Source organism: Pseudopipra pipra, chromosome Z (genome assembly GCF_036250125.1).
Source record: "Pseudopipra pipra isolate bDixPip1 chromosome Z, bDixPip1.hap1, whole genome shotgun sequence".
In the NCBI taxonomy this organism is placed as follows: domain Eukaryota; kingdom Metazoa; phylum Chordata; class Aves; order Passeriformes; family Pipridae; genus Pseudopipra; species Pseudopipra pipra.
Window position 1 is genome coordinate 7542473 of NC_087581.1, and position 13191 is coordinate 7555663.

The window sequence follows — 13191 nt, forward strand, 5'->3', positions numbered from 1 at the left end:
TCCCACGTTGTTCTAACATATTTCTATTCATTGAGCAAAAATTTCTCTGTAAATAAATGCCATGTCTATAACAAATGTTGACCTAATTAAACACTACTATTTCTGATATCCGTGATCCTCAAAGAGAGATGATTTAGATTTGCTAAGTGTGTCTTTCTAAAACAGTTCTCTCTGTTTTAGCCTCTCAGCCATTGTCTTTTCAGACAAAAGCACTGGAAAACTACCTAACTAGCCTCTTGTCATACTGGTCTTTAACAGGAAGAGAGACCTGGTCCAAATCCTAAGGCACAAGATCAAAATGCAGCCTCTAGAAGAGTGCTGAGGTGTTCACCACCTAGGTCAGGCAATTGCAGTGGGATCAGTGTCAAGACATAACTAAATGAGAAGGCAGGAAAGGAGAACTATGAGTATTAAGCCAAGAAACCTACAATGTACTTCTTACAAAGCGCTGTAAAATTCACATTTATTTTGTAAGTATGAGATAGATGGGTTATTTCTACATACAGAGGTGCCCAACTAAAATCAAGATAAGTGATATTAATGTCCTATGGTCAGTATTATTGAACCTCGAAAGCAATAAACTATGAGTCGATAAATATTACATTTGCAACATAGTTAACATTCTTCTACTGTCTCTGGCACTTATTACACATTGTAACCGCAAGTCTACAATACATTATTCATATTTGGGGTGTCACTGAGTGATGGATTGCTGTAAGAGAGGCTGTCCTTTAAATAAATCAACAAATAAAAATGCAAATGTTAACATTTTCAGCCACAACTTTTTCCATCTTGAATGGGGAATGAAAATTTCACATTATATCGACAGCCAGCAGAGAGAACAATTAACAACCTACACGGTGAATAAGAGAGATTAATTTGCCAATGTCTGGTTTTATCACTTGCATATGGAACTACATTGGACTTTTTGTGCTGCTGGCTTTCTCAGGGAGTAGGCAAAACTTGCGTCTCCTACCACGTTCAGAAACTAACTCACCACCCCGCTCCAAACACACTTTTAATCTCTTTAAATGTTCCTAAGTTAAATCTGGAATTAAAGTTTCTTGCTCCGTTTGAATCTTGTACGGTGTCTGATCCTAAGGGGGAAAAATAATTCTATTTCTTTGTCAGTGCTTGCTTGGAGTCTACAGCAGAAGGAACCTCATAGATCGTCTTAAGTCGATATCCATATTTAAGCATCCAATATGCGCAGATCTGAAAACCAACTACCATCTAAGTAAGGCAAAAGCTTAAATCTCATCACTGTCATACTTCCTAACACTCAGCATAACAGATCTACTCTAGACTATTCCGGTGTGCATTATTAAGTATACAACACTGCACATTATATTTTACATCAGATATTAATTTGCTTAAAAGTCCCTGAATACACATTCACCTGAGATGAGCTGGGCAACTGGGTAAATAGTTTTGTTTTTAAAATGTCCCTAAACACAAATTTACACAATACAATCTGTTTATAAAAACTCCAACAGGCCACTGTAGTCTAACAGATAATAATACAGCTCAAATATAGCATTTGTATTGCAAGAACTTCTAAATCACTTATTTTAATGGCTAAAAGAAACTTCACTCAAAGACAATGCATTCAGCAAGCATTAAAGCTTTGATTTGAAACTGCAACAAGAAAACACATGCTTAATGCTGAAATCCCAGACTATCACTCAATCCCTTAATTTACCTAACTGTTCTTAAACTCACTTCTTTGATGTCCAAAGTGAAAAATGCTACAGGAGAATTATCTGTTTCCATGGTGAGCAGAACAACCTTTGCCTGTGTCTTTTTAAGTGCTTGATTATCCGCAGTATTATAGGACTTATTGTGCCAAACTCAACACTACAACAGTTTCTGCGTGGGGAGAGCCTGACAATTGCAACAGGGCTGTAATCAAATTAAATGGTCTTTCAGAAGTACAGTTTGTAATTTTCTTTTTCTTTTTTTTTTTTCAAAAATAGCTGAATACTTTAATTTAGAGCAGTTTCTCTTCTGTGTGCAACACAACACTTGTTTTGCTGAAATCAGTACCTGATTATGGCTAAGGTAAGATCTAGTTTATGTAAAAACTTCTTAATTAGTAAATGAAAGCATCAATATGCCACTGTTTCCCCTTTCCACCCAGCTCAAAAGCAAAAATACAGACCCTTTCTTCTAGGCAAACGCCACTTATGAGAAAGGTGCCCCTGATCACCAAAAAGGAAATGTTTAAGACAATCAGAATAATTATGCTTTAGGGGTAAGGAACAAACTTACTCTTCCAAATTTGCCCAGCCCTAACCTCGCCTGTGATTTTTTTGGTCTAGATAAATAAGCACATGGAGTAGAAAAGCTTTCCAGACCCGCTGTGAACATAATTCTAAGGGTTTCATGCAGGTGTAGACACTTGGTTTAATAACATTGGGTAGCCAAACTTTCAGCTTGGCTCTATTAGGGAAGGCAGTGACAGGCAGGCATAGAAGCATGATGGGCAAGCAAATTCACTATTAGCCTATTTCTGGATGCCACATAAAGAAAGGTTGGGTTTCTTTTTTCTTTCAGAGATATCACTGAAATCACCTTGTGCACATTCATCTTTCAAGTCTGGTCCTTCTACAGGTGTAGCACTAGGGCTCTTAAGGTTCACGTTTACCTTCTAGGGACACTTATTTCTTGCTCCAGACAGGATTCATCCCGAGACAGAGAAGGATGTAGGACTGCAGCAGTTCTTCCTCAAGCAGGAGGTAGCTGTAACACACTGAAGCCTCCAGTTGAGCACTGCCAAGACAGGCTATCACGCCAACACATCTTCTACCTGCCATGCCTGCTTATCCAGCCAGCCCTTCCCAGAAGCTGTGCTAGCACCCTGATGCCTCACGCTGCCAGGGAGCTTATGTCGCTTTCCAACACCTTCTCCCTGGCAGGCTTTCCGTTGCTGCTGCTGCCTGGTGCCAGGGTTTGAGCTAGTTAAAGCTGGCACAAACATGAGTTGAATCTAGTCCTATAAATTTAAATAGTCAAAAGTAATTAGGTTTACATGTACTGCTGAATAAATAAATTTGCTCTTAGGCTAGGGCTTTGTGTTGCAAGTTTCAGATCCATGCCAACTGTTGTGGTTAAGCTGTTAACCCCCCCAAATCACAGATCATAATGAACATGCTGACAAACCCTAACTTTAGTGGCACAATAGCAGCAATAACTCTCAATATTGATTAATTTAGTTAGTTAAACCTGCAGTCTAAGCTTATAACCATTCCGTGATAAATTGAGACTGACCTGCTGCCCAAGCAGGTTTTTTGATGAAGGACAGAATCAGCTTTAGGTTTCCCCAGAAATACTTGTCCATTTACCATTTTCAATTAGAGAAGGCCATGAGTAAGGGAAAGCACAACATGGCTGCTTATGGTCAATTATAGCTACAGCACCAGTGGAGGGAAAGCAAATGAGGAAGTATGGGAGAAAGCACTCCAAAAATACAGGATTTTTCAGAATTTGTCATCAACTGGTAAAATAAGCCTTTAAGGATGACAGCTAATCAGACTCCTTTTACTGATCACTTTACCTGGTATGATTTCTAACAGCATATTTCAACAAATATTTTACTCCCCTCTGTGGAAAAGAATAGATCATCAATCCTCTTGAATAAAATTCCTTTTTCTGAGCAGTTGTCATATGATGTGAATAATTATATCTGCTTCTCAGTGCTTGAATGGAATCTCAACTTAGCACTATTAGACAGCATCAAGCACTATCTTTACACACACTTTATCTGCTATGACTGGCTTGCAAAGGTAACCCTTCCTTTTAAGAGAAATGCTTAGGCAATCTTGTGGTTTCTGTTAGTTTAAACATACAGCTACTTGTGGGAAACAGAGCCTAATCTAGCTTAGTTTTTAAATCCTCCCAGAATTATCAACTCTCCCATCAGAAGGAAAAAAAAAAAGTGTTTCCATAGCAAGGAAGTACAATTTTGTCAATATTGATAGTGGTTTTTCACCTATTATATATCGCAAGTTCCTTCAGAAGATAGAAATAAACTGCCAGCTTCTGCCAAGAATACAGGGATGATATCAAGCATACATTTTCCTAGTCCACTGGGCCAAGAGAAGATTGAATCTGACTCTAGCCCTCTCATCCTCCAAGAAACATTTAACTCTTCTTAAGAATGGCTGCACATTCTTGTTACGCCACCTCACAGTTACCTAACTATAGTGGTGTCAAATACTGCAAATTCATATTTCAATCTGCATTTATTTTGTTGCTTAACTAAAGATTTTATTATGAGAAAACATAGGATATGACAAAGAAAAGCAGGGATTGTGTGCTGTTCTTCTAGGCATTTACCACTAGAGATGTAATCCTGCCTAAAGAAGGCAAGTTGTTTTCAGACTCGTAACCGTAACAACAATGCTGCTTTCAGTTTTTTCATTGGAGCAGAAGCTATAATGCTGCTTTTCCAGTGCATTTAGTGCAGATATATAGTATAATCAGGAATTGCTGACTTAATGTGATTTTGTTGCTTGTCATTAAACATAAAATAACTCTCATACAAAATGTTTTAAAAGAAATGCTATTTGATAAAATATGGGGTGGGGGGAAGAGGCAGGCAAATGCAGAGGGATTAAAATCTTCACGTGGATGTAAAACCTAACAGGGTTAACAGTGTCCATACAAATTATTTACAAAGGCATTTAATGTGTCAGGACTTGCAACATAAAATACTTTCTGTTCAAAATCTAAGTAAAATTAAAATGTTAGAACTTGGCATATTCCTGCTTTTCTTATTCTAAAAAGCAACTTAAGGCTTACTATAAATGTCAAAAGGATATGGCAGGTTTTAGTTTATATCATCCAGCTAGCGCGAACATGAAACATCATAGAAATTCAGCCACTTCCCTGCATTTAGGAGAATTTGATGGTTGTGTTTGCAGAATCTTAAACCAGAGATTACCCTACAGCTTACCGTGAAGTGTCATGCTGGATCGGTGATATGCCTGTGGTTGCAAGCGCTTTGCTGCTGCCCATCAACCCAGGAGATGTGCCTGCATCCTTCCTAGGTCCTGAAGTTGTCCCTGTGGAATGAAGTGAAGACAAGCCAGACATCAGAGGCTATTAATTTTGGGACAGATGTCTCACGATTCTGCATTATTACAGAACACTGGGACTAAAAGTTGAAACCTTTTGGAGTGCCAGACATATACAGAGAAATGGCAATCAGAGAACTCATCAGTGGACACTACTGTGCACAGCATCCATTTCAGGACCAGATAGGATCAAATCTGTACAATAAAACACACACTACAGCCTCCAGCTTACTGCCCAAAGTTTGACAGACTTGCACTGTTATCATTTCTTACAGTCATCCATAGGATTTGGCTTTTTTCACAGATGCAGCTCCCAAGACGTGCTATAAGATGTTATTTCTCCAAGTGTAAATATAACAGTATTTTGCTTTTAATAAAATAGAACTGATACTCCATTCTTTCTTCTACTCTCCAAATAGATAGGATTTAGTTACACAAATAGCATAGAGGTAAAGGCAATATGAAAATTAGGAGTAATATGATCTACTACACAAAAGCCTGTGGGTTTGAGCTTTTTTATCTAGCCTAATTAGTTCTGTGCAACCAACATCATTTAACTAAACAGTTAGTATAGGAAAAACCGCAAGTATCAGCAAAAATTAAAGTCAAACCAGTGTTTAGCTCTTTATGTAATTCTGTCATGACTAAATATTTCTCAGCTCTGCGAACAGCAACATTATCTATCATCCATGCTGAAACATGAAGCAACAAGGCTGTAATTCCAGCGTCAGCACAAAATTTACAGATGTCCAAGGGATTAAGTTTATTTAAAATACTGCACTGATTTAAGATTTATACAAATATATAAAATTTAGTAAACCCCTATGTTTTAAGGTGCACTTTAGGGAGGCTAATAAAAAAATGGGTTCTTATCACTCTGCTCTAATGAATCGTGCTTCAGTACCATGCAGTGACAAAAATCTCACCTAACAAAGAGTTAATTATCAGTGAAGGAACTCCTGAAAATATCATGGGGATATATGCTGATTGTGTGTCCCTGGTAACTTGATAGTGTGCCAATCCATGATGAGAAGAGTGGGTATGCATGTAAAGACTGGAAGGCTCTTGCTTAGACTTTTGGTTTTATGATCGAACAAGAGATATTTAGAAATCATTTCACATGACAGCGGAATGAGGCAGCTGGATTTTAAGAAACTAATACTAAAGTAATAAAAACCTGGTGAACACGGGAGAATATATTCAATTCCTAATATAAGAAAAGGCTGGCACATTGTCAACATACTACCTTCATAGCAAACTAGATGTATTTCTGCAAAAAAGAAAATATATGGACTCAGAAGTGGCCAACACAGACTCAGGGGGACTGTTCAAAGACCTAAGTTTGAAAATATTACCAGGGCTAGAAACAGAAAACAAGAAAAGAAACTAAGCAGGAATATACTGAGGCTGTTAAGCTGCACAGAGAAAAAACAAGGATAGCAAGAAATCCCAAATAAGTGCATATCTAAACAAAAAAAGTTTAAAAATACATCTTGATAAAAGCATGCAAGTCAATTGAGGGAAAAGAAATGCCAAAAAACAAGTGAATATACAAAGATGATTAAATCAATAATGATCCCAAAAATGTCCAAGCTACTAATAATTTTAAAATACACTATGAGAAAAAATAAAGGAAAAGAAAATTGGCAAGTAGAAGATAATGAAGACCCTGTTGATGTATAATACCTGCCTATATAAAGCTGATGAAAAAAAACTATCATGGGAAAAAAAAAGATACAAAGTCTTTAGTCTGAAGGATATATATTTCAGGGCTAAAGGGAATTAGTTAATGAATTTATGAAGTGACTGGTAATTATTTATGAAAAGTCATAGAGAACTGGGGTGATACAAATGACAGCAAATTAATTAGATTTGCAGGTGTTGGAAGACGGTATGAGACTGGAGACATTGCAGATGATCTAAAGGAGCAAGAACCAGGGAAAAAGAATAGACAAATTTACCCTTGGAAAAAAGAAAAAGCTCTTACATGGTGTGATAATCCGACACCAATGGAAAGAACCTGGAGCAGCAAATAATAGTAAAAAACAAACTAGATATAAGCTTGCAAGGCAAGGTACCCCCAAAGCAATTATAGATGTCTTCTAAATGGTAATGTTAAGAATACTATTTTCAATTAGGCAAACTTGGTACAAGACTGACTTAAAGCAGATTAAAGAATCATTTGAGACAACTCAAATAGTTGTATATTTCTGCTTGAGAAACAGACAACTAAAACATCACTAAACTGGGGAAATATAGCAGTCTATATTTTGGAAGTGTAAACACTAAGAATGAAGAAATACAGCTGAGGTTAGTTCAAGCAGCAATGGGATGAAAGTAAGCAAAGGGAAATCTAGGTTGATAATCATAAAAGAAATCTTTATGACTTGAATAATAGTAATATTCATAAGACTTAACATTTATATAGTACTTCACATCTTCAAAGCACTTCACTAATATTAACTAATTGCTCTATTCGATTGTAGGGAAGAGTCTTCCCTCAAGGGAAGAAGAGCCAGATCCTGAATCCCTAAGAAGCTACATTAGAAAAACTACTGAAAAATAAACATTATACAGAAAAATCAGCCCCTGGAAAAGTACAGGGCTAAAATAAGCTAAAATAATTTTCCTTCTCTGGCTCTTTCTTTTACATATGGAAGGGAAAGTTGTGCATGCTATACAACACCAAGCATATATTACGTCCAACAAAGACACAAAGGGAAAAATATTTCTTTCTTTTGTTTCAATTCAGAGGTATTTCAGGAAAGGGGTAAAGAGGAATACTTTAAACAGAAACACAGAAAGGTGCCCAATATTGCAGAGTGTAATCTAGTAGAATCTAGTTTAAGTTTCCCAGCCCCAAAGAAAAATTTTCCAAAGCAGAAAGGAAGGGAAGCACACATTTCTGTACTCCAGTGCTTTTTAACCAGACAAGTTGTTAGATTTTAGTACACTTTGACATAGCTAGTGGTGACACCAATAAAAACAATTTACTGCTTAAAGGATCTAAGACTCCAGGTTTTCTTCGACTGCTTAAAGTTTTGCTGGTAAAACTAAAAAAGTTTGACTGCAAGACACAAACACCTGCTAAAGCACGGGAATAAAAATTAAGGACCAAACTGAAACAGGAGACAAAAAGCAACAGTGAGGGAATAAAAACTGATTGTTTAAGTTGATCTAGTAAGTTTCTACCCTGAAAAATGAGCAGAAGTGACCCTTTCCACTCCATGAGGTGATGGGGCCAGGTTAACAATACTCCTCTCCCCATTACTAAACATCTTCAGGGAGAAAGGAAAAGTGAGTTTGTTAGGAAATCACCCTTTCCAAACTCAGTATACTCACAGTAAGTGAGCAGTCTTGTGGGCAGAAAAGCCTTCCACCATTTCAGGATGGGAACAGTTTCACAATTAATTTTACACCTGATGCAAGTGCCTATGTTGCTCTGGAGAGACATTACCATGAGTTGCACCATTCCCTTGGTACAGTCACCATTTCCAGTGGTATAGCAAGATAATATAGTGAGCCCAAAGTCCCACATCAGCACTGGCACTGCACTAAGGTGTTCTTGGAGAGAGTCATCATCTTGAAGAACATGTAATTCAAACAGACCAGACCGATCAAGGCATGAGAAAAATAGGTCAACAGGTCAACATCTAACAACTATCACGAATTTTTCAATTGAATCTGTTTCTGTATACAGTATCCAGCACTGCTGTGTTCTGACTAAAAGGCCACCTTAAGGTGTGCGACTAAATAACACTAACTTTCATGCCTCAAGATGTCACCTTGTTTACTTCATTCCCCTTTCCCACAGTGCATTGAAGCAGAAATCCCAGGTCAGCAGCAGATGGGAATATTCAGCAAAAACAAGGACAGAGTCCAGGCTAGCTAGAATTAAAAAACTTGACACTTGGTCATGATGATCCCCAAAGATGGATAAAAACACTTTACAAGTGTGTGTGTATGCTTGCTAAAGGAGTCCAAATCATATAACAGAAGGAAGCCAGTTAAAAGGTACTAAAATACAGAAGATTTCAACTTCAGTGATTAGTGCCAGGTAATTTGCCTTGTGATAAACAACCATTCAAATCAGTAATAGACCTGAGGTTGTTCCACAGCTTGAAAGCATTCCTCTGAACTTTATCTCGTATCACAGCAAGTGCCAATATTTATAAGTCAAATTTTGCCACACAGCTCTACATCTTCAAAGCTAGCAAACTCAGTAAGTGTATGCAAAAGATACCCACCATACTCAGAGATCATGCTGACCACTACAATCACTAAATCAGCATAGGTGCAGCTCAGTTGCTATGTGCAATAGCCAGATGTAGCTTGTAACTTCTCCTAAGTACTACAAAATTAAATGAATGAATGAAGAAGAGGCCAGGTTGATTTTTTTTTTTCCCCCTGAATCTGTGGCAAATAAATTACGGTTTTGGGACTATCCCCATCCAAGGAACAAAACCCATCATCCAGCTGTGAAAAATCTCAATTTCATCACTGCAGTACTGAGAAGGAGGGGGGCAGAAGGAAGAGGAAAAGAGAAGGAAAAAAAAAAAGATAGCTGAAAAAAAAAAAAAAAAAAAACATAAAAGAAAACCATCAGTGAAAATTGCCCCTGAAACTTTGCAGAATTGTAACGGCTTTCTCTTGCTTAAATTGATTGGTGTAGCAATGTTATAAAATGACTATTAGGATTCATTGTGCACAACAGAAAGTGTGAAATGTCAGCAGACTATACAGCAAAAGTAATGGGTCCTGAACCCCTGTTAGTCAAAAATGATTTTGTTTCAAATTAGAAATTGATTTTTTTGGACACAAGCCCTTTACAGGCTTCCAACTTTTGTAGCTGTGTCTTGGAAGAGATTAACCTCAGCCACTGTTTGGGTCCTGGCTGATGATACCCTTTTGAAAGTTTCTTCACAGGGACTGCTTTCTAATGTTGGTATGGTCTTAACCAATAACATAAGTTATTTGTTCCTTTGAGAACTGCACCACATTTCTTCTCATTTTGCCATTTTCTTTATTTTTATGCTGACATATACAGCAAACTGGCTGACAAGTTAAAATAAAAAAAAAAAAGCTGGTTCATAAGTGAACCAAGGATTATGTTCAAGGCTCAGCAGTGAAACGTCCAAGCAGCTTTTGTTCCCAACCTTTTCTCTTCCTAAGAAAGACTTTGCTCCTCTGCTCCTTAAGTGGAGGTACTAAGCTAAGGGCAGGATAGGTTCCAGCAATACAGATATCCCTTGTGTGGCAAAATAGCAGGTTGTGATGGAGAAGTCAACACTTGAGCAGGAAAAGAACGCAAAGAGGATTACATTTAAAGAGCAAACCCCACTGCACTTTTGGGAAATAAAATAATAAATCGTTGAAGCAGCTTTTTGAGACTAAAGGGCTATTTTTATCTTTTCACCAGGAACAGCAGCCAAGACCACCACTTGTTATTGAAAATGGTTTTTATTGCTTTAAATGTAGTTACCTTTTCTTAGGTTGTTTTAAACAACCTGCAATCCTCTCCCCTTTATTGTGCATTTTACTGATAATACTCTTGAACACACATATGCATAACTTCTAAATGCCACCAGCACACTCATGGCCCTGCAATGCAGTATTGCTTCTCCTTACCTTTCCTGGACTTGGTGCCTTCCCTCTTGGTCTGCATCAGAAGGGTTTTCCCATCTTCCACGTTTGCACCAAAACCAACTATTTTCTTTCCCGAACTGCTCCCACAACTGCTCCCTCGTGTTCTGGAGTTCTTGCTCACTGGAGGTGTCCTCAGTAAATAATCTTCATGTTTCAACATCTGGACACTGGGAGGAAAGAAATATCAAGCTATTGCATGATGCATTCAGCCCACTAATGGTGCACCCAGCCCTCTACCCTACTTTCTCTCTCCAGGAGCATGAACACCATGCTGCTGGTTGAGCTCTTGCTGAATCCATTTTTCATTTCTGAAAGCAGGATGCCTAAGGCTTGAAGAGCAACCAACCCACTTTATCAGAAGTTTTTGGTTAGCAGCAGCCAGTTGCACTCTGACAATTGTATTTGGAGTTTTGTAGCATTGGGCACATTCCCTAAAACGTTAGATCCCAGATTTCTCAAGTGGTTAGGACAGAAAAAGTGGGATGAAGACATGCAAAGTACTTTCTCCAGCACAATGGACCTCAAATGTAAGAAAGAGTAGTTTAAAAAACGTTCACTCTGCTAGAATCAAGGGGAAACAGAGAAGACTATGTGAAGAGAAATCTGAAAGTGTAGTTTGTAAAAGGAAGGAAGATCATAGAATCACAGAATCATTTGTGTTGGAAAAGACCTTTGAGATCATCAAGTTCAACTATAAAGCAGCATTGCCAAGGCCACCACTAAACCATGTCCCGAAATTCCACATCTACATATTTTTTAAAAGCCTTGTCATGGTTTGAGAGCCCCAAAAATCCAATTTCCTGGTCCAAGCCCCCTCCCACATCTCGACCCAGTGTGAGATGGTTTTTCCAGACACTACACAAGACTCAAAATGGGGGAAAGGGAATATATTACAATGACTGTACAAAATAAATACTACAATACATTATATGCAATCTTAATTATCTCTACCATGACATAAGTATTTACAATGGATCAAATCTCTTCTCCCCTCCAAATAAAAGTCCAGGAGGGAAGAAGGAAAAGATCCCTTTTTACTCTCAGAGCAGCAGTGTCTCTAAGGCAGCAGGCATCTATCCTCTTCTCATGCAGCAGTAGCTGGATCTCCGCCAGTACACACGAGAGGGTATCCAAGCCCTCTCGGCCACTCATCTTCAAACGAGGGTCCTCTTTTCCATGGGCTGTGTTTCCCAGGACAAGGGTGCTATCACCAAGTCATATCATGAAGCACAGGGGTCTTCGTGACAGTCCTTATCTTCAGGGGAATCAAGTTCCCTACAGAGCTCTGTGCTCTGTCTCAAGCAGCGGGGGAGGCCAAGGTCACCCCCTCCGCATTCTTTCTCAGAGCTTTTTAGCTCCTCTCTGCAGTGCTGCTGCAGTTTTAGGACTTCCATTCAGTAGGAGTCCATCCTTTCCACTTAGGAAAGGTCACAAAAGGAGTTTGGGGTTTTTGGTTCAGTTTCTTACCCCAGCTCTGTCTCTGTTTGAGCTTAGTTCTCTCTCTCTGCTGCTGGCTCTCTCTCGGCTCTCTCAGACAACTCTGTGTCTTCCTTGGCTGCATGTTTGTTGCTGCTTCTTCAGTTATCTCTTGGCTCTTAGCCACAATCTCTGGATGCTGCTTCTGCTGCTGCTCTGTCTCTGCTCACTCACGGTGGAGAAAACTTCTTTAGCTTCTCAGTCACAGACCTCAGTCCAGTTTAACAGTTTCTGAGTTTCTATGACCCCAGTTGGGGGCCCCCAGAGGGGCTCTTGCCCCTTCAGCTTGTGGCTTTAGAACATGGCTACTTCTTCCACAACAACTACAACTACCTTCTCTTCCATTCTGCTTGTGATATGTTTATATTTTGCAGAAGTGCTCATTGGGTAAAACCTCAAAACTTCAAGGGTCACCACCCCCTGGGGTTTTACCATTTTATAACTTCAGGGGGAAAACTGTTTCCCCCCACCACAGCCTCCAGGGATGGCGACAAGTTGATTCAAGAAGAAAATGGATGAGAGGAGGGGAGACAAAAAGGTGAGATGAATGAACAGAGGTACTTTTAAGGAGGATAGAGAATATGCAAGCAAACTGGTGGGAGAGCATCTGGTGCAACAAGTGCAGCACGTTGAGTGAAGTAAGAAAAGAGAAAGTTAACCAGAACCATTATGGTTCTATATGAACTTCAGCACAAGATTGTAAACAATTGCATAGATAGAGCCAGGAGGCAGATCTGGTGACAAGGAGGAAGCATGACTTCAGTCTCTGCAGACACAGCAATCTCAAGACATTCTGGGTAGACAAGAGGTTATGGAGACCCATCTTTCTCTCAGTAAAGACAACCTACTGCTTTCAAATTCTGTTCTTTGGTTTAAACTACTGGTTTAAATGAGGATTCCCAACACGTACACATCATCAGTTCCCATCATAAAAAGCCCCATTATAAAAAGAAATTAAAACCATAAAAAAGTGTCTTTTGCATTGGCAACC

General features: G+C 38.7%; 1 protein-coding gene across 1 annotated transcript in view; it reads right to left on the reverse strand.

Moving 5' to 3' along the window:
- The window catches only part of LOC135407293 (protein hinderin-like), a 121009-nt gene that overhangs the window by 24167 nt on the left and 83651 nt on the right, over positions 1–13191 (reverse strand). The window contains exons 5-6 of the mRNA XM_064642207.1: positions 10707–10891; positions 4958–5066 (exon numbers count right to left, since the gene is read on the reverse strand). Of these exons, the coding sequence (XP_064498277.1) occupies positions 4958–5066; positions 10707–10891 (294 nt within the window). The remainder of the gene's footprint in view (positions 1–4957; positions 5067–10706; positions 10892–13191) is intronic.